This window comes from Grammomys surdaster, unplaced genomic scaffold, assembly GCF_004785775.1.
Source record: "Grammomys surdaster isolate TR1022 unplaced genomic scaffold, NIH_TR_1.0 61, whole genome shotgun sequence".
Classification (NCBI taxonomy): domain Eukaryota; kingdom Metazoa; phylum Chordata; class Mammalia; order Rodentia; family Muridae; genus Grammomys; species Grammomys surdaster.
Genome location: NW_021604563.1, coordinates 9,832,751 through 9,855,401, shown reverse-complemented (window position 1 = coordinate 9,855,401; position 22,651 = coordinate 9,832,751). Strand labels below are relative to the sequence as shown.

General features: G+C 35.5%; 1 protein-coding gene across 6 annotated transcripts in view; it reads left to right on the top strand.

The window, feature by feature from the left end:
- Positions 1–15,658, top strand: part of Pcdh11x (protocadherin 11 X-linked) — a 545,209-nt gene extending 529,551 nt beyond the window's left edge. For 3 of the 6 annotated variants that reach the window (XM_028778731.1, XM_028779006.1, XM_028778857.1), the window contains one exon: positions 10,746–11,395. In XM_028778731.1, coding sequence (XP_028634564.1) covers positions 10,746–11,395 — 650 coding nt within the window. Of the gene's footprint in view, positions 1–10,745 lie in introns of all 6 variants that reach the window. The other 3 variants (XM_028778938.1, XM_028778795.1, XM_028779085.1) reach the window with 2 other exon arrangements.
- Positions 15,659–22,651: the final 6,993 nt, after the last annotated feature.

Genomic DNA, 22,651 nt, shown 5'->3' with positions numbered 1-22,651 from the left:
ACATTCTTCTACATGTAGACATCCAGTTTAACCAGCATTATTTGTTAAAGTTGCTTTCTCTTTTTCAGTGTATGTTTCTGGCTTCTTTATCAAAACTCATTTGTCCATAGTTGGGTGAATTTATGTCTAGGTCTTCAATTCCATTCCAGTTGATCAATGTGTCTATTTCTATGCCAATACCATGAAGGTTTAATTATTAGAGCTTGGTAGTACACCTTGAAATCAGGGATAGTGATATCTCTGAGATTTCCTTTATTTTTAAAGATTATTTTAGTTGTCAGGATTTTTGGTTTGTTTCTCCATATGAAGAGGAAAATTGTCTTTTCAAGGTCTGTAAAGAATTGTATTAAAATTTTGATGTGGATTGCTTTGAATTAGTCAATTGACTTTGGCAAGGTTTTTAATGTGTTTACTGATCTATGTACATGGGAGATATTTCCAACTTTGGATTTCTTCTTAAGTGTTTTTTTCTTCAAAAACTTGAAATTTTGCCATTCCAGTCTATAACTTACTTAGCTGGAGTTATTCCAAGATATATTATTTGAGAATATTATAAAGAATGCTGAGAAAATGCTATTTTTGTTAGTGAACTTAAGATATTACACAAGTCTCACTGATAGAAGCAATGTCTCACTGATAGTATTTAATAACATGATTCATATATTAATCGATGTGTAGTGTTTCAAATTAAACTATTTTATTGCAGTGATCAGTAATTTAATTCATTTTTTAGAATTATGCTTCTTTTATTATTTAATTTTAACTTATTACTTAGGTTGTTACTATTACAGATTTGCTGGAGCTTGGCAAACAACACTGTGATTTAAAGCTCTTGCAAGAATAAAAGTTCAGTTCACAGCAGTTATGGCAGGAAACTCACAACCACTTATGAACTAACTTCAGGAAATGTAACATTTTTTTTTTAGGCCTTAGAGGATGCTTGAATGTCTTTATATACACATCTACATACAGAGAGAGAGGGAGGCGGGAAGGGAAGGTCACAAATAATATATTAAAAAATGATTTGCTTATGTCAGTCACCTTTCTATTCCTATAGCAAAATTATATGTTAACTAACTTATAGACACATATTTATCTTGTACAATATTTTTGACATTCCATCCCATAGTGAGACAGCTTCATTGCTGCCATATCTGTGTAAGGCAGCATGTAATTTTGAGAAATATTTGATATAGAAATACACTTTTTTACGAATGAAAAATAAAAAGTGTAAGAAGGGAAGAAACAATGAAGGTAAGCCTGGAGCTCATAGCTACAAGAGCCTTAGGAGACCATTCAGATCTCAATAGTATTAGCTGAGACTTGGTCTTTTTAACATTAAAAAACCTATTTAAGGACTTCATCCTGTTTTCCTGTGTTCTCCTCAAGTTTTTTGATAGTGTTATTTACTTCTTTCTTGAAGGGACTAGGATGGCTGTGAGTTAGCCCAATGACGGGATTATTGTAGGTCCACTTCCCAGGGGCCCACCCAATGCAGCCGAAAAGGAGTGCGTGGTGCTGGGAGTGGGTGCAGCCTACATGGCCTAAGACAGGGCCCTCACCCTCCTTTCACCCACATCGGAGTCCCTTGACGTTGCCCATCGTCGACAGCCTAAAACCTTCAACCATCGATGTGACTCGTCTCACATCAGTGTTTTGGGGTTGTGAACTTGTCTAAGACCCCCCATAATTAGACATCCAAATTCAAAATTCACATAGTTGGGATTGATCATAAGATGCCTTCTCTAACTAAACAGAGAAGGGGGAGATGCCAGAAGCCAGGACCCTCGCCCTTACCCTCACCCCCTACCTTTCCCCACCTGCACAATGTCCTCTGAAGCTTGGCAACTGCAAGATCCTGCTTAGCAACTGCAGATAGACTCAAAGCAGTGTACCATATCATCTTAAGAATAGCAGGGAGCCCATAACTCAAGCAGTGTACCATATCTTCTGAAGAACAGCAGGTAGATCATAATCCAAGGCAGTGTACCGTATAGACCATGACATGTTTCAAGGCACAGGCCAAGAAGATTTTGTACTTTTCCACCATCTGGCCCCTCTTACCCCCTCCCCTTGTGAAGCATGCTATAAAAAAGCATTTCATGTTCAAAAATAAATAAATTATTTATTAAAAAAAAAACCTATTTAATTTAGGGCTTGTGTCACGTATGACTATTGTTTAATGTAACAATTCAATTTAAAATAAATTGTGTTGCCATATGTTGATTATAAGGGCTGCTTTAAAATAAGCATTTTTTTTTGATGACTGAACTTGTTCTCCAGAAATACTAATCGGTATTAGAAAAATCTTATTGCAAAATAACATTACTCTTGATATTGACTCCAGTGAACCTTTAGCTATGTGGGTCAATTTATTATATATAAATCAAATTAATCATTATGCATATTATATACAATGTCAATAATTAAATTTTGAACCACACATACCTAAATACATTAAAATATGGTTTAAATATTTCAAAATCCTCTACTATTCATTGTACCATAGGTAATCAAGCTCTATTGTGTTGATACAATAAGCGAGCTCCATATTTCTTAGATATTGTCTTGAGAAAATAAAATAAATACTTGAGAACTGGATTTTTATCAAAATTATAGTATCAATTATAATCTGATATTTCTCTGAAGCACAATATTGAAGCATTCAGTGGTGCAATAGGGGTGCCTCAGGAAGAACAAGAGAAAGAATGATGGGAAGACATTTTTAAAATCATCTCATTCCTTTTCATGAGATGTCTGCTTTAAACATTAGTCAATCTCTGCAAGACCCCTATCATGTGATATTTGCTATTAGAGAAAACAGCTGTATTAAGTAAAACAGTTTAACATGAACTATCTATAAAAACAAACTTTTATTTCTGTTTGCAGATGGCACTAGAATGGTTACAGGATCTATATTTGTCCTAACATTCATGGAGGTTAGAGGATCATAGGGAATATTCTAAACACATTTGATCAGATCTATAAATTTGACATCAGAGTTTTAAAGGAATAGAATTTTCCTCTGTTTCTTGAAAGTCATGTTCTATATAAATAATTTAAATATTATTATGTTAGAAGATTTTTCTAATAAAGCAATTTAAAATTTGCATAAGTATATTAGTATTTTATTGTTCAGATGAATTTAATATCATAAAATCACATTTCCTCTTTGAGACAAAACAGAAGAATTATATTCTGACAATAACCTTCATTTTATTGTGCTTTGATATATTTCAGTATGCTATCATTTTTTTTCTCACTAATACTCCACAACTAAAGATGATAACAGTTCATTTATAAATGGTTTCCTAGGAGAAATATTGAAGTAAACTTCTCTAAATCTATCCATTGTGATTTTTTATTTTTGATACCTAACTATATTGCTCTAGTATACATTTTGGTGTAATATTTGGTCATAATTTTAACCATAATTTTGGCTGGACTACATTTCTTCAACATAATGAAATGCTCAGGTATACTATTAAATTATAATCTTCCTACAGAAAATTACTGATATCCACTGGGTATTTGGATGTTGTAGGAGGAAAATACATTTTCCTAAGAGAAATGTTTACTTCATCAATGTTAAGTGTTATTAATGAGTTCCAGAATCCCTCTGAGGATGTTGTTTTTAATGTAATTAATTTAAAACCCACCAATTTGTAAAGCATATTATTATGAACTTGTTCTGAGTTAATCTGTGCCATTCCCTTAACTCCTCTTAGGGAAACAGCTTGTTAAACTAATTAAATGATATCAATAATATTACAAGAGACTACAGAGTTCTCTAAGGAAAATATATTTAAAATAATATTTCAGCACCATCAATTCACATAGAAGTACATAGAAAGTTAACTATATTTCTGTTTGTCTCATTTGTTTGAAATATATTTATTTAGAGTGGTTTTTAATAAGACAATAAACAAATTGCCAACTTTATTGTGAAACTTATTTTAGTTAAGATTAGGATTTTTATCCACATATTCCATATTATCAACTTTAAGTACATTTAACTAAAAATAATTTATATAATTTAGAAAGATATGCATGTGTTATGGAAACTATCAACTTAGGCATAAAAATAACATTTATTAACTCTATTATGATTTTACCTTCTTGTAGAGGATAAGTAGTATTTTTCAAAATTTTCATTTTCTAAATATTGTAATAACTATTATTTAAACGAAAAATAGTAGGGAAATCTACACCAATAAGTTTTAATTTTTTAAAAAATATTACTTCAAAATTGAAGAACTGACATGTATTTTTATTCATAATGGATCATCTGTAGCTATATTATGAAACAAGGTGAACTATTTTATTATTACCTAGGGAAATTTTTAGAAGTTTTATTAAATTAAAAATGTAATTTAAAATTATATTATAAAGACATCTCTTTCCTGTTCTTTAATTCATCTATACCTTTCCAACACCACTGACTCTAGATCCTTCCATATCTATCACACTTTACTCTCAAATTGATAGCCTCTTTATCATTATCATCATCATCATCATCATCATCATCATCATATTTTTCTTCTTCTTCGTCTTCTTCACTATCACATGCACACAATGATGTTATATGTATACATACACATATATATTTATGAATAAATAAATAGATAAAACAGCTGACTACATTGTTTGTGTATATGTTCATATATTGTTTTAAGACTAGTAACCCTATTTTCTTTATCAAATTATTTATTTTACTTCCTGATCATAGCTTCCCCTCCCTCCTTTCCTCCAAGTCCCCTCTCCCCTCTCCCCTCTCCCCTCTCCACTCTCCACTATCCCTTTTCTCCTCTCCTGTCTTCCCTCTCCATTGTCTCTCCCTTTCTCTTTTGAGATGGTGAGGCATCCCATAGATATCAACCTGCCTTGGCTTATCAACTTGCAGTCGGACTAGGTAATTCTTCTATTCTGGCTAGGCTAGACAAGGCAGCCCAGTTAGGAGAAAGGGGTCCAAAGGCAGGCAGCAGAGTCAGAGACAACCCTAGTTTGTGCTATTAGGTGAGCCATATGAAGACCAACATGCACATATGTTACAGTTGTGTAGAGGGTCCATCCCATGCATGCTCTTTTATCAGTGGTTCAGTTTCTGTGAGTCCCCATGTGCCCAGATTAGTTGATTTGGTAGGTTTTATAGTGTGGTGACCTCTTTGACTCATTGAGTCTTTCCTCACCCTCTTCCACAAAATTCTCAAAGCAATTCCTTATGTTTGGCTGTGTATCTCTGCATCTGTTCCCATCAGCTCCTGGATGAAACCTCTCCGAGCACAGCTATGTTAATCAACTATAGGAGAATATCATTAACAGTGTCATGATCAGGGTCTCTCTCTTGGGATAAGTCTCAAGTTGGGCCAGTCATTGATTGGCTATTCCATCAATTTCTGCTCCATCTTTATTTCTGCACATCTTGTAGGCAGGAAAAATGTAAGTTAAAGCTTTTGCAGCTGGGTTGGTTTCCTCATCCCTCCATTAGAAGTTTTGCCTGGTTATAGGATTTATCCATTTCAGTTTAATATCTTCTGCTGCTAGTATTCTTAGCTAGAGTCACCCTTATAGATTACTGGGAGTTTACATGCCTTAGGATTCTATCTCATCTCAAAGATGCACCACACATGCACACACATACACACACATACACGAATTACAGTTCTCCCTTCCTTTATTCTTCCCAGACTTGAACTCTCCTATTCCCTTTCTACCCACTCTCCTTTCATCCGCCCCCAATTTCTACTTTATTTTTTCCTTCTCAGTGAGGTACAAGCATTCTTCATGGGGCCCTCTTTGTTAATTAGCTTCCTTAGGTCTGTGGATTATCTGTGGATATCTTGGTATTTTCTCTTGTTATATAGCACTTTATGGTTAATATACACATATAAATTAATACATATCATGCATGTATTTCTGGATGTGGGATACTTCACTCAGGGTGATATTTTCTAGTTCCATCCTTTTGCCTGTGAATTGTATGATTTCTTTGTGTTTATCCATTTATCCATTCTTAGGTTGAGGGTCATCTAGTTTGTTTCCAGTTTCTTGCTATTATAAATAAAACTGAACATTGTTGAGTAACTGTTCTTGTAGTATGGTAGAACAACTTTTGAGTTTATGCACAGGAGTGGAAAGGTAGAATTATTCCAAATTTTCTGAGAAATTGACCTATTGATTTCCAAAGTAGGTACCCAAGTTTACACTCCCACCAGCAATGGGAAAAGTGTTCCCTTGCTCCACCTCCTTGACAGCATGAGCTTGAGTTTTTGATCATAGCCATTCCAACTGGTATGATACGGAATCTCAGTCATTTTGATTTACATTTCCCTAATGACTAAGGATGTTGTTCATTTCTTTAAATGCTTCCAATATGTTAGTGATTCCTCTTTTGAGAACTCTCTGTTTAGGTCTGCAGCCCATTTTAATTGGGTTATTTGGTTTATTGATATCTTATTACTTGAGTATATATATATATATACTCAAGTATATATATATTGAATATCAGCCCTCTGTCAGATGTAGAATTAAAGATCTTTTCCCATTCTGTAGGCTGTTGTTTGGTCCAATTGATGTGTTTTGCCTTACAGAAACAGAAAGTTTTCAGTTTATTAATTGTTGATCTTAGTGCCTGAGCTGTTGGTTTTCTGTTAAGGACATTGTCTCCTGTTCCAATCTCCCCAATTTCTCTTCTATGTGATTTAGTGTGTCTGGTTTTATGTTTAGGTCTTTGATTAATGTACATTTGAGTTCTCTACTGGGTGATAGTTATGATTTTATTCGTTTTCTTCTACAGGCAGACATTCAGTTAAACTAGTACCATTTGTTGAAGATGCTTTCTTTTTTCCATTGTACAGCTTTGTTTATTTTTAAGTGTCTGTAGGGGTGTGGGTTTAATTCTGTAACTTTGATTCAGTTCCATCAATCAACCTGTCTTTTTTAAAACAATACAATGAGGGTTTTGATTACTATTGTTCTGTAGTACAACTTGAAGTCAGGGATGGTGATACCTCTAGACGTCCTTTTATTATACAGGATTGTTTTAGCTCTCCTATGGGACCCTAAATATTTCTGCCTTTCTTGTTATGATGTCTATTGGTATTGTGAATGTTCATGTCTTGTTTATATAGGCATCTCTATGAGATTATGTATCACAAAAGACATGCTTGTGTTCTAGCTCTTAAAATCTTTCTATCCCCTCTTCAGCAATAGTCTGTGAGCCATAGATACAGGTGCTAAGAGGTTAATGTATCCAGAAGGCTTGGGTTCTCCACAGTTCATGGATCTCTATATTATGTTCATTGTGGTTTTCAGTGGTGGCCTGCATATGCTAAGCAGAGAGCTTTTTAGTTAGGAATGCTAGCTACACTTATATGCATCAATTTCCGATTCAGAATGTAGTTGTGTATTACACTGGTCTCGCATAGTAGTCGTAGTTGATTCTTTACAACACCCATAACCTCACTAGCCCTAGAAAGCTGGTAGGATTTCAGGACCACATATGATTTTTCTCCTATTGAATGGGCCTTAAGTCAAATTGTGGAGGTATTGGCTTCCAGAAAAATGTGAGTGGCAATGATTATATCTTTTTAAATATCTTTCAATATTGGTTATTGTTTTGGTTCATAGGTGTTGTAGTTAGATAAGACTATCGATTGCTTTTATCACATGGTAGCTTGCACAGTGTTTTCTCTTACCATGAAAGCTTAATATGTGAACAAATGCCTTAGTTTTACTGTATATTAGTGTGATAAAATACCTGGAAGAAAGCAACTTAAGGAAGAAAGAATTTATTTATTCATGTTATGAGGTTACAATGGAACCAAAAAAGAAGTCCTAGTAACAGGAACTGAAGCCATACCCATAGTCAAAATCATAGAACAATAAACTAATAAATGCATGTTTATGCTTCAATAGTAAAGAGTTCAGGATTCAAATCCATGACATGGTACTCTCAGATCCTGAATAAGATGATATTCATAAAATCCAACTTAATTCAGGCAATTCCTCATTCAAACTGCTTTATTGTGGTATTCTGGATTTTTTACATAAGAAGATAAAATCAAGAATGATGAATGTCAGAAGGGATTAGACTTACATATATTCAACTATAAGAAAAAGCCAACATTTAACAAATAATTTTTATCCAATAATATCATCTATTAAAATTGAAAGTGAAAAAATCTCCCTTGAAGTGATAAACAAAAATTGTAATGTAAAGATGAAACCATGAAGTTTACTTTTCAGGTGGAAAGACTCCCCAGAGTGTAAGTTGAGTCCACATTAAAAAGAATTATCAGTTTGTTAGAAATGTATTTCTTAGATATTCTTGTTTAAAAATATAAAATATTTAAATGTTAATCTCAAGTTCTTGTGCTAAAGGATTCTCTGAATGAAAAAGAAATGTGTGTGTGTGTGTGTGTGTGTGTGTGTGTGTGTGTGCATTAAGTAGAGTCAGTTCTTTTTATGTACCATTTGTTTGAATTTATTTGGGATTCATAGTCTGGTGAAGACTTATAGGAACTTGGACCTTTATAATTATCTTTGCCATCTACGTTACTTAAGACAGAGTCCATTTTCTTTCTCCTCTTCTTTGGCTATAAAACAAGCTAGTTGGCTGAAAAACATCTGCGGATTCTCTTAAACACTCTCTTCCTTGCAAGAAGATACAATGTCTTTTTATACAATTGCATGCCCATGCCCAACATCTCCTAGTTTCTGGGGATTTAAACTCAAGTCACCACAGTTGCATGGCAAGTTTTTGCCATTGAGCCATATCTCTAGCCCTAGAGTCTGTTATTTTTATTTTAAAAGTTTTCATGTGCAGAAATATTAGAAACACTGTCGTCACTCAGCAATCACACACATACAAAAGAGAAAAAAATGAATGGAATTTTGTTTATTAATTTAAATGCTATCCATTTTCTTGCATTTAATAATAAAATCTTATTTTAATCTAATTATTTTCATGACTATTATCTAACCTAAATATTTCAGCTTCATTTAATTAATCAATAGCTGTAACTAAAAATTAAGAAAAAGAGGAGACATTAATAGACAAGTTCTATATCTAAAAATTTAAATTCTTCCATCTTAGTCTATTAATTCAATATTGTATACAACCAAACACACAAACACAATCATCATTCCACTTTTATACTTTGAGTGGGTCAAAATATGTGAAGGAATCTAAATGTCTTATAAATTCTAGACACTGTGTTATACATTTTGCAAATAAACCAATTCTATAGTTCTTTTTATATGACTGCATTATAGAATTGCTGCTTCTTCTGCATGTGAGTAGTAAGTTTAATATTTTCAACTCTTTTTAAGATATGCTTTAAATCTGATGAGTACATTTAAAATACTCCAAAGACTGGGGAAATATTTTCAGTGAGAAAATTATTTGCCATAAAGTATGAGGATCTGAGATTGAGCTCCCATTATCCAATCATACATCCCCCCCCAAAAAAAAACTAAAAAAAAGAAAACAAAGAAACAAACAAAATACTACACAAGCTTGAATCCCCAGGTGATCCAAAGAATTCACTGGCCAGTCAGACCAAGGGAAGCAGTGAGGCACCCATTCAATGAGAGATCCTGTCTCAAGACACTAAGTTGGATAGTATTAGGAGACACTTTTGCTCTAGCATAGGAATGAAAGACTGCAAACTCACATACATGTGTGGATTACTACACTAATTCCACATGTACATGTATTTTATCCATAAAACACACAACATATACACAAAAGTTTGAAAGTTAAAATATGACACAGTGTAAGTTTACAAAGGCAATATACATATTACATCCAGTACTATTTCAGTAGAACTATTTTGAACTACAACCAAATAGAAATTAATTATAAAGCACTTTTCTTTTGTAATCATTTATTTATTTAGTTATTTAGTTATTTAGTTAGTTAGTTAATTATTAGTTAGTTATTTTTACACTCCAGATTTTATCCCCTCCTAGTCCACCCTGGAATGTTCCACATTCCACACCTCCTCCCATTCCCCCTGTTTCCATGAAGATGTCCCCACCCTGCTCACTCCACCCCACCAGACCTCTAAACTCTCTGGTGCCTCCAGTCTATTGAGGGTTAGGTACATCTTCTCTAACTGAACCCATTTATTTTCTTTATATTTTATGAACACTCATTGTTATTTCTATATTTATGTACAATAAAACTCATTCTGTATAGTTCCATACACTCTGAAAAATGCTTCATGTATCTACTGTCAGCATAGTGTTAACATCAGTGATAGAGTTTCTTTCTGCTGCCTCTGTTAGTCACGACTTCCTCAACTCCCAAGGGCATTGATCAGTTTATCATCCCTACAATTTTAACCTTTGCATAAGATTATGTAATTCAACCTGCACATGTTATAGACTGCTAATTCTATCCTTTTTTCACCTTAAAATTCACTCATGTACTTTTGTTCCTTTCCTATTGGGATTTCTCATTCATTATGCATACAAATTGATAGTCAAAAAAGTAATCAGCAAATTCGTTCATTTTGTTTCTTGTCTTTTCATTTCTTACAGTCCTTAATCTCAACGATTCATCCCCTCCCTGTTCTTTATGTGACTTTAGCAATATTTCCTGATAATTGGACACTAGTTGTAAAACCAATGGAATTCTCTAATATATTTAAACAGACTGCCAACTTTGAAGTTAGATACGACGTATTTTATGTAGATGATCATAAAATTATTTTGTTTTGTTTTCTGTACCCTGACAGCTGCAGAAATAACAGTGCAGCCAACTGTTGAAGAAGCCTCTGACACCTGCACTCAAGAATGTCTCATCTTGGGCCACTCTGACTCCTGCTGGATGCCAGCTTCTCTGACCAATCCTAGTCCTCCACAGATAAAGACCTCTGCTATCTGCCACAGTCCACCCAGGACCCACTCTACAATTCGTCGTCGCTTCAGCCCTCCAGTGACACAGACAGTCGCTATCTGTCACAGTCCCCCTGTGACCCAGGCAATTGCACTGTGTCACAGCCCTCCACCAGTACAGGCTACTGTACTCCGCCATAGTCCACCACCAGCGCAGGCCTCTGCAGTCTGCTACAGCCCGACTCTGGTACAGGCTGTGGTAATTCACCGTAGTCCTCCTCTGCCACAGGCTGCCACACTCCATCGCACTCAGGCACAACCACCAATGGGTTTGCAGCAAGGATGGGTGCAGGGTGCTGGAGCAGATGGACTGCATCCTATTGATCAGGGAGTACAGGGTAGTACAAGAGCTCAGCTTTATGCTATGGCTGAAAGAGATCATCCCGATGATGACTCAATTAAAGTTATTCCCTTGACCACCTTTACTTCAGGTAAACAGGCCAGATCATCAAGAGGTGATTCTCCCATCATGGAGGAACACCCCTTGTAAAAACCCTTATGGATACTTCACATCTTCAAAAAGATGTATATATACTCAAAGATTAACATTCAATTTTAATGAATATTCCAAATTGGGAGGTTTGTAAATAGCTGTGTAAATAGAAACAGATACCAGGATAAGACTAGAGCTAGACCCTTAGTCAAAAGATGATAAAATAAAATCAGAATTTAATTTGGACTGTGAATGTTCAAAAGACATATATAAATAATTTATATTCCTATTACAGAAAGGCTTATCATGACAGAAGTTAATATGTAGTATATGATATTTCTGATGTACTCTGATGAATTTTTATTTCTTACCACCATGTGCAATATTACTGATTTCTTCTTTTCTGATTTTTATGGATGTAGTTATTGGGAAATTGGTCAAGGTCTGATTTTCCAATTTTACCTTGAGTTTGTCTGTTTTTCCAAGTTTGCCTTTAGGTTTTTGTAAATATTGTAAATTAGATGACACAGTTCTATAGCCTTTTTGTTTGTCTTTTGTTCAGTTTATCTTAGTTGCCTTTAGTATTTTATTGTCCATATTTTTACCTTCAAAAATGTACAGTAGGAGTTGTAAATAAAATATTTTACAGTTTTTGTCTCTTCCCTGTTTTTTATGTTTTCTACCTTTATTTCAAGAATATATTGATATAATTGGTATATACATGTTTTTCAAAAAGAACATATATAGACTGTACAGATCTAGATATCAACCTATTTCTCTACTCTTTAGTAGAGTTCGAGACACTGAAGTGCAATAGCTATGCCCATATTAGGCAAGTATTAGCCAGAATGGGTCTGTGCTTTTTTTATATTTATATATTTTTGTACTATAGTATAAAGTACATCAGAAATATTATCGTATATGTCATGATAAGCCTGTATTCCAATACAAATTGGGTATTTATCTTCTGGAACTTGTATATAAAAGTCACAGTGAAAGTGGCTAGGTTTAATGAATTATTAACATACAACTATTATTGCAAAGTACTATTTCTAAAGATGATTGGGATAATTTAAATATTGATTTAACATCTCAGTGGCTGTTAAATGACTGAAAAATGCTCAGCAAAAAGAACAAACAAAATTGTACATAAAACCCCAAACTAGTAATATAAGGCTAAGGGATTAGTTTTATCAATCTAGCTCAATTTACTGAAGAAAACTACTGAAATAATAAGATGAAAGTCAGGAAAGATCTTTTCAAGAGACTCAATTCTAAATCTACCAAATGTATTACAACACTGAATTTCAAGGAGATGTGCAGAGGGAGAAATAAGGTTCATGACTGCTTCTTGGGGTAGATAAGAAATACCCCAATAACACATTGAACAACAAAATCTCATATATGACAAGAAGACACTATAAGCAAAGAATACAGTAGTGTCTGTCATAAATAACAGTTTCCATTTGTTAGCTACACATTCATTTCTATTTTGTCTACTTAACTGGCCATTATCTTTTGTGTGTATATTTCACAAATTCAGAGAAACACCACAAACTTAATTTATGCCCATAACAAAGTCAAGAAAATGTCTTGTTTCAGTATCATACTAAACCAAGAATTAATTAGTGTTTGGGTTTGGGGGGTCCAGAATATTTCTTGTTGATTAAATTAGATGTAGACTTTGTAATGTGTAACTTGAAGATATGTAATTTATGATTAAATTGTGTGTAAATGTTGTAATATAAACTGTGGTAAATGTATAATTTCATTAGTAATGTTTTCCAATGAATGTTGATAAAAGTTTTCCTTTGTGTGCCCGGCAGGTTAAGTAGCAGTTTGAGACTATATTGTTGTTCCCCATGTGAAGCTCACTAGATTATATATGATTTGGTGTATAGAATAACTTAACTTTTAACATCTAGAGTCTAATTAGTGAAATTTCAAATTAATTAGTATAATTGTTTTTCCTTCTTTGTGTTTGTTACTAGTTCCAGGGATTTGAGGCATGCCGGTTTTCCAGATGCACAAATCCCCCAAAATATTGAAGGTATTTGAAACTTTATTGAAATAAGATCATGTATATGTATTGATATTGTTATTATTATTGTTGTTAATAAAAATTCCAAACCTGGGGAAGATAAAGAAACCCAGAATGACAAAATCAGTGCTTCCAGTAGAGTTAGACTGCTGTTTTTCATCTCAACACACATACAAAACAGAAAAAGGAAAAAAAAATCTTAATTGTGGAAGTGAGAACTTTTTGTTTTACTTATACATTTTCTTCCATAACTAGTATAGTTATAGTCATACTCATATACAAACATGAAAGGAGATTAAAATTGAGGGTAATTTTTTAAATAAATAATGCATCAGAAACCTGAAAGCTTATTTTACTAATGGAAATCTGAAATTTGAAATTGAGATTTTTTTTGATTATGAGACTTACTGAATTACTAGGGAAGCTCTTATAGCCTTATGTTTAACAATTTGTGAAGTATTGATACCTTTCCTAGAAATATAGGAATGAACAGATATGCTTTTGTTGCCCTTTCTAAATCTGGTTTTATAATCAGACTTAGATGGTGTTTAGCAAATTAAATGACTGGGCACTCTTTTCTGGTTTTATACCAGAGAGATGTTGAATGGAAGCAGGCTGAACAAAGCCAAAGAGGCAGGGGGTATGAGCCCAGTTCTTCTCCCCTATGCATTCTCTTTCTCAGCTTCCACTAGGTATAGCCTTGGAAACCAGAAACTTCCATGGCTGTAGATTTAGTGAGATATTTCTCATCACATTATAAATTATTTATTTGAATGGATGGACAGAACAATAGATTGACAAATCTCACATGTGGTTCTTCTGAAAAACAAAATACGTCCTCCTAGAACTGCAAGATGTCCTAATTTGCCATCAGCCAAAAAAATGTTTCCCTCAGAAAAAGAGAAAGATTTGATTTTATTTGAACTTATACAGTGATATGGTATTTTCATATGTTTGCCAGACTGGTTATTCTATATTGTGGCCATATTCTGTTAAAAGGTGACTATTAATTTTGTAGCTATAGCTTTAATATACACACTTGTAATTGTATTCAAACACTGTGCATCTCATGTGCTAAATACATATACATTCTTTTTTCAAACTTTATCTCCAAGTTTTAACTAATACTGTGTCAGTGTATTAAAAATAACTTTTACCTATGATACAAACAATGTAAACAATTTAGAGAATAAATTTTATGTAGTCTCATTTAGTAATTTAACATTTTATTTTTAGTTACACAAATCTGGTTAGAAAATATATTGTTAAATGATGAGTGCTATTGTGCAATGGTGACAGTATGAAGATCTTCTGCCTTCTCAAACTAATGTTTGTCACACACATTCATTAAAATGGTACAAGAGTAGACTAAATAGATTCAACATTGGGCAGTCCTTAAAACACAATCATGTCATATACTAGAAGATTACTTTCAGTCCTGAGTAAACTACACTACATTTACCTCTAAGCATATTTAAAGTTTTCTTTAATATTTTATTAAGGTTTAATGTAGATATAACTAATATACATTTGTAAAGCTATGATTGTCTTTACATTCTTTTGATTTATGATTCATTATAGTTATACTTTGTTTTATTTTCTTTTTGTTTTTGTAAGCCAAGCTTTAGTTACATTTGAAGTGAAAATTTTTCTCACAAATGTATGGTACTATTTTTGGTATTTCCAAGTGGCCCAATTGGTCTGCATACTATAGGAGCAGCAGAAATCACTTTATACAGATAGAGACTTTTTTATAACATGTGCCAATTATTACACTATAGAATCATATACAACAAACTTAATATATTTATCCATAGTAGCTTTCTTACTGTAACCACCAATGTGCTTTCCATAAATATGATTGTTATAAGCACTGCAAGTTTACAACAGTAAGACTGGAGAAGAAAAGGCTGCTCATAAAAATGTGTGTGCAAAAATTAAAAAAGAAGGCAATTGTTTTGTGATTGTATATGATAATTTTAAGAATAAAATTTGTGAAATTTATGCTGTCCCTGCTTAAAATATTTGAACATTTTGAACTGTGTATTTATGTTTGTATTGGGGAAGACTCCACCTCTGTGACATCATACAGCTTCTAAAAGTGGACAGTATCCCAAAATATGGGATGCTTTGGAAGTGAAAGATTGGAATTTTTTTGGACCAGTATGGCAGTATGTAGTCCAGTGGCAATTGTGTATTAATTGTTCTATTTCAAGTTCTGTACTGCATGTTTTCTTATTCATAAATATAAATATTAATAAAGTAGTTATGAGAAATGATTATGTTTTATTTTGTGGTTTTGTGAATCCAAAAGTCAAAATCAGAACTGGCATACTTGCCTACCATATATGAGTCCTTGCATTCAAACACCAGAAATACCAAAATAGTGACAATGGTTTTGTTTTGTTTTTTCTTTTATGCTAAATTAGTTTTTAAATTTACATGTATGAAAATTAAATTGTAACGTTGATGGTGATACATTTTACGTTTTCTATGGGATATCAGGCTATATCATACTAGTTTGATTGTGTCATTTGTACTGAGAACTTTATACATGGGTGATTTCCACCCTGTATTTTTTTAATTCTGACTTCTCCTCTATCTTTCCCACCTCCTTTCATACAAATGAGCTCTTCTTTATCTTCACACACATGCACACACATACATGCACATGCACCATACAACCTGTTAGTATCTAGTGTTGCTCATAGGGATGATATCGGTTGGACAGTCTGGGTTGTTGCCTGGAAAAGACTGTTTTGACTGCTCATGCAACCATTATTACCCATAGATCTTTATCTGTGAATAAGAGTTTATGAGATTTAAACACACTTGTGTATCAACTGGTGTTATCAATGTGCAACTCTTCTTTAGATGGCCATAGAGGTGAGATTTACCGGGTCCATGATTCCTGTCAGATACTGAAGACACTATCATCTTACAACAGCTGCTCCTTTATTTAAATATTATTTTAATCAATTTTCATAAATATTAAACAATATTTTACTGCTTCCAAAAACATTTTTCCAGTGAAAAGAATAGATACAATTAGTAATCCAAATTACGTCAATTACATTATTTTATATAACAACCCTACAAAGAAACTGTATTCAATCATAGGTGATCCAGGTTAAAACACTTATCAAGAATATTGTTAGCATTTTAGGAACAAAATGGAATCACTCTTGTTTTACGTGAAGTTTAGATTAATGGTAAAGACATCCATCTAGCTGCACAGTATAAATAAATATATACTATTGACATTTTTATTTGAGTTATAAAATAAAAACAACAGAATTATAGTCTAGATTTCATTTTTTTCTCACATATTTTCAATTACAAGGAAATTATTTTATTCATTCTAACTAAGTGCTAAAACAAGTCAAAACCAAATGACGGCTCTTTAGAAGGGCTGAAAACCTGCTGATCTGTTGTCCTGGCTGCAGTAGATCTCCTAAGAAGACTTCAGACTGCTGGGTCTTGAGAGGAGCAGTCAAGCTGTTGTCCAGTGTGAAGATGTTCTCCATGGGGTCCTACAGACTGTGGTTACTGTTTCTCTTTGTACACAGAACTCCTGGGAGGCTTTCAGTCTGTTGGGTCATTTGCCCTGAATGCTACAGATCCCAGAGGAGGTCATCAGACTTTGGTGTCTATTGACCACTTGCCCTGGGTACAGAGGAGATCCTGAGATCCCTACAAGCTGTGGTGTCGTCAGGGTAACAGAGAAGCTAGTGATCAGTTGCTCAGTTGACCTGTGTTCAGGAAATCTCCTGGGATGCATGAAGTTCTGGGGTCAGTTTCCTGAATGATCTGAGTGCAGTGGATCGTCTGGGATGGCTCAGGATATGGTGTTTTCAGGACAGCAGACTAGCCAGGAGTCTGCCCTAGCAAAAAGGACCAGGCAGAAGGGGAGTGATATTTGGGAGCAGGGCTTTTCGTAGTAGTTGGGTCTCGAGTACCGAGACCCATTGGCCATTTTCGAACTTCCCTGGAGGGTTCCTATCAACTGTTCTGGGTGCAGCAGATCTAAGATGGTTCAGAATATAGTATCTTCAGGGAAGCAAACCAGCTAGCAGTCTGCCCCAGCAGTAAAGACTGGGTAGAAGAGGAGTGGTATTTGGGGGGCAGGAGTTCTGGCGGGAGATGGCTTCCAGGTCCACTGTGCTCCCAGAAGCAGCTTTAGAACTTCAGAGGAGTGGGTTCTTACCAACTGCTCTGAGTTCAAAAGATTTTCTGTGATGGCTTAGGATAAGGTGTCTTCAGGAAAGAAGAGCAGCTAACAGTTTGCCACAGCAGAAATGACTGGGCAGAAGGAAGTGATATTTAGGGGGTAGAAATTTTGGTGAGTGATGCGTCCCAAGTCCACTGGGCTCCCAGTGGAAACTTTCAGATTTCTTGGGGTGCGATTCTTTCCAACTGCTCTGAATGCAGTGGATAATCTACGAGGGCTCAGGATATGGTGTCTTCAGGGGAGCAGACCAGCTAGCAGTCTGCCCCAGCAGAAAGGACCAGGCAGAGTGGAGTGGTATTGGGGGGCTGTCAAGGTTTTTGTTGAAAAATTGGCCCTGAGTACTCTGGGCTTTCATCAACTACTCTGGGACGTTGGTGGGTCAAGTTCTTACCAACTGCTCTGTGTGCACTCAATTTTCTAGGATGGCTCAGGATATGGTGTCTTCAGGGGACAAGACCAACTAGCAGTCTACCACAGCAGAAAAGATGAGACAGAAGGAGAGTGGTATTTGGAGGGTGAGGGTGTTAGTGGGAGATGGGTCCCAAGTACACTGGGCTTCCAGTGGCATCTTTGGGACTTCTGCTGGGTGGGGGGCAGGGGGGAGGGAGGTACTTAATAACTGTTTTGAGTGTAGCAGAAATTCTAGGATGGCTCAAGATATGGTGTCTTCAGGGGAACAGACTAGCTAGGATCTGCCGCAGCAGACTAACCTAGCAGAAGTGGAGTGGTGTTTTGCGGCAGGGGTTTTGGTGGTTGATGAGTCCTGACTCCACTGAGCTCCCAGTAGCACAACTGGGATGGAGGTTGGGAACTTCCTACCAACTGCTCTGAGTACAGCAGATCTTCTAGGAAGGCTCAGGATATGGTGTCTTTAGGGGAGCAAACCAACTAGCAGTCTGCCCCAGCAGAAAGAACCAGACCTAAAAGATGTGGTATTAGGGAACAGAGTTTTGGTTGGAGATTGGTCCCGAGTCTATTGGGCTTGCAGGAGCAATTCTGATAATTCGGGGGGTAGGGTTCTTACCAACTGCTCTGAGTGCAGTGGATCCTCTAGGATGGCTCAGGATATGCTGTCTTCAGGAGAGCAGACCAGCTAGCAGTCTGTCCCAGCAGAAAAGACCAGGGGGAAGGTGAGTGGTATTTGAGGGGCAGGGGTTTTGATGAGAGATGTGTCCTTAGTCCACTGGGCTGCCAAGGGCAGGTTTTGTACTTCGAGCAGGGCGGGGGTGGAAGGATTCTTACTATCTGCTCTAAGTACAACAGATCTTCTAGGATGTCTTCAGGGATCCAGACGAACTAGCTGTGTGCACCAGCAGAAAGGACCAGACATAAAGGGTATTAGGGGTATGAGAGTTTTGGTTGGAGATTGGTCCCAAGTTCACTGGGCTTGCAACAGCAGCTCTGAAAATTTGGGGGTTGGGGTTCTTACCTACTGGTCTGAGTGCAGCAGATCTTATAGGATGGCTCAGGATGTGGTGTCTTCAGAAGAACAGACCAGTTCTACCCCAGCAGAAAGATCCTGGCGGAAGTGGAGTGGTATTTGGGGCACATGAGTTTTGTTGGGAGATAGATTCGGAGTCTACTGGACTCCCAGGAGCGACTTTGGGATTTCAGAGGGGTGGATTCTTACCAACTGCTCTGAGTTCAGCAAATCTTCTGGGATGATTAAGGGTATGCTGTCTTCAGGAGAGCAGAGCAGCAAGTAGTCTGCCACAGCAGAAATGACCAGGCAGAAGGGAGTTGTATTTAGGGCAGCGGGAGTTTTGGTGAGTGATGGATTCCTAGTCCACATTGCTCCCAATGTTAGCTCTGTGTGCAGAGGATAATCTAGGATGGCTCAGGACATAGTGTCTTCAGGGGAGCAGACCAGCTAGCAGTCTGACCCAGCAGAAAGGACCAGGTGGAAGGGGAGTAGTATGAGGTGGGGGCAAAAGTTTTGTCGAAAGATTGATCCCAAGTACTCTGGGCTTGCAGCAGCAGCTCTGGGACTTTGGGGGAGGAGGGGTTGGAAATCTTGTCAACTGCTCTGAGTGCTGTGGATCCTCTACAATGGTTCAGGATATGAAATCTTCAGGAGAGCAGACCAGAAATCAGTCTATCCTAGCAGAAAGGACTGGACCAAAGGGAAGTGGTATTTGGGGGCCGGGGATTTTGGTGGCTGATGGGTCTGAGTCCATTGGGCTCCCAGTGGCTACTTTCGGACTTTGAGGTACGTAGGTTCTTAGCAATTGCTGTGAGTGCAGTGGATCTTCTGGTATGGATCACGATATGGTGTCTTCATGGAAGCAGACTTGCTAGAATCTGCGCCAGCAGGAAAAAAAAAAGTGCAGAAATGGAGTGGTATTTGGGGGCAGGGATTTTGGTCAGAGATGGATTCCGAGTCCACTTGGCTTCCAGTGGCAGTTCTAGGATTTTGGGGGGAGTTTTTACCAACTGCTCTGACTGCAGCAAACCATTTAGGATATCTCAGAATATAGTGCCTTCAGTGGACCAGAACAATTAACAGTCTCCCCCAGCAGAAAGGTCCAGCAGGAAGTAGAGTGGTGTTTAGGGGTAGGGGTTTTGGTGAGAGATGGGTTCCGAGTCTACTTGGCTCCCACTAGCAGCTTTGGGACTTCAAGGGTGGTGTTCCTACCAACTGCTCTGAGTGCAGCGGATCCTTTAAGATGGTTCAGAATATGGTATCTTCTATAGAACAGGCCAGCTATCAGTCTGCCCCAGCAGTAAGGCTGAATTATTCTGAATTTATACCTTTACATTATAAATTTTATGACAATGACACTTTAAAAGAAAACACACCAAAAGAAATATAAATTAATCAAGAAACAGTGGGTTGAGTATTTTATTTATTTTGGTTAAAAAATAATAGACAGTTAAAATATCTTATCATTTATAACTACATGAAAGCAGCTAAAATTAAACTTTAAAATTGGCTTAGTTACTTTCCTATCTTTCCAAATATTATAAATTTTGATATGAAGAAAGATATTAAAATATATACAAAGAAAATTTAATTTTCTACAGTCTAAATTTGTTTCCCTTACTAATGTTTGTCCCTCATATGTTGGTTTAGAAGGCTTTTTATTTACAATCATAAAATTGCCATAATAATTAAATTGTCATGTAGTCAATATTTCACCCTTTTCCCATGATGTATATATTACAATTGATATATAATGTTATTAGCACATCATTCTAAATTCAAATACACAATAATTTTTATTTATTATATTTGATGACCTTCAAAAAGATGAAGTGCAAAAACAAATTCAAGGTTCCACATCACATTTAATTGACAGTTTTCTTTTAGGGTCTTCTATACTGTGGTATAATCTCATCCTTTTCTTTTCAGTAATGACCTTGACCAATTGGAGGAGTACGGATCAGATATGCAGTAGAATGGTCTTCATTTACAAACTCTTTTTCTAGATATTTTCTCCTAGTTAAACTGGGGTTGTGGGTTTAGTGGTAGGGAATTTTAGGGACATTTTAAACACCTTTCTTAATCACATTATATCACATTAGCATATTTTACTTGTTTCAGAGTTCAGATAACTAATTGTGATAGACAATTGGTTAGTATGTAATTTTGGGTGATTTGAAGTTCAAGTTCAACTATTAAAAGCGATTTCATAGATATTGTCAGAAAATAAATCGCTGTTGAAATTGTGAGTACTAAGAGAACATTATTAGTTTATCCTTTAACTTAATTTTTATCTAAATTAATTGGATCTTTGGTACCATACATTGAGTAGTGATCAGTTTTACTCTTTATGACTGGTGAAAAGAATCAGTGGTGCAAGCCTCTTGCCATGATATCATAAATCCTCAGGATTGGATCTCCAGTACCCAAATAAATATTGGATGAACCACACAGATTTCCTGTAATCTCACTACACAGGAGAGAGAGAGAGAAGGAGAAAGAGAGAATCACAAAAGCAAGCTACCTGAATAGAATACCTGAGTCAGTAAGTTCATGAGAGATCCTATCTCAATATATAAGAAGAAAAGTGACTGAAGACAACACATGACTTCAACCTTTGGCCTTCAAAACACATGTTCACATACAGACATGTACCCCTATACATGAGAAGATGCAGGGATACCTATACAAATCACAAACATAGACACACCAAAAAATCAGGAGTTAAAAAACTTAATGTGGGAGAGGAAATAGACTCTTTATGAACTAGAATGCTACTATACAAATTGTTATAGTTGTAGACAAAAATATAGTACAAAAATCAATATAAATATTTACAAGTATACCATTTATATTAAAAACACGATTGGTCTTTGAAATATAAGAAATGCTTTAGGTATGAAAATTATAATACGTATGATTGTATATTTTTCTGGGACAGAATTTTTAGGAAATATAATGAAACTAACAACCTTAGTAATATGATGCTCATTTCACTGTATCAAATACCATTTTTCTATATACTACAATATAAGCACAAGCCAAAAGAAATTATTTAATCAAATGATAAAAACTTAATAATCTTGTCTAACTTTTGTTTGTCACGTGAGGTGAAAACCTATTTTTGACATCAATAGAAATAATTATTTGTAAATAAAATATATATAAAATTTGTTCTTCTAGAGTAAAGGCCACAAAAATATTAACTTTTTCTATTATTTGACTCTTATCACTAAACTTCATTGTGTTGCAAGATCTTTTCCATGATAGAACAATTAGGGAATTTGGAAATTTTGACAGATGTTGCCTAAATAAAGGTATTTAGGCTATATGGGGTTTGCTACCAAAAAGGACCATGAGTCTCTGAGCACAAGCTCATTTTACAAGAAATCTGGCTAATCATGTATTTATCTGCAGAAAGCAGAGAAAGACAACAGAAAGTTAAGTAAGGCTAGGAATGCATACAACTCACTTCAAGTGAAAGTCTTCTTCCAGCAGGCTGGGACACCCTTAAAGGTCCTTGAGCTCCAGAAACAGCAAAATAAACTGGGAGCCCAGTCTCCAAACACATTAGCCCATGGGAGATATTGCTCATTTAACCTATCATAGCTAGCCATC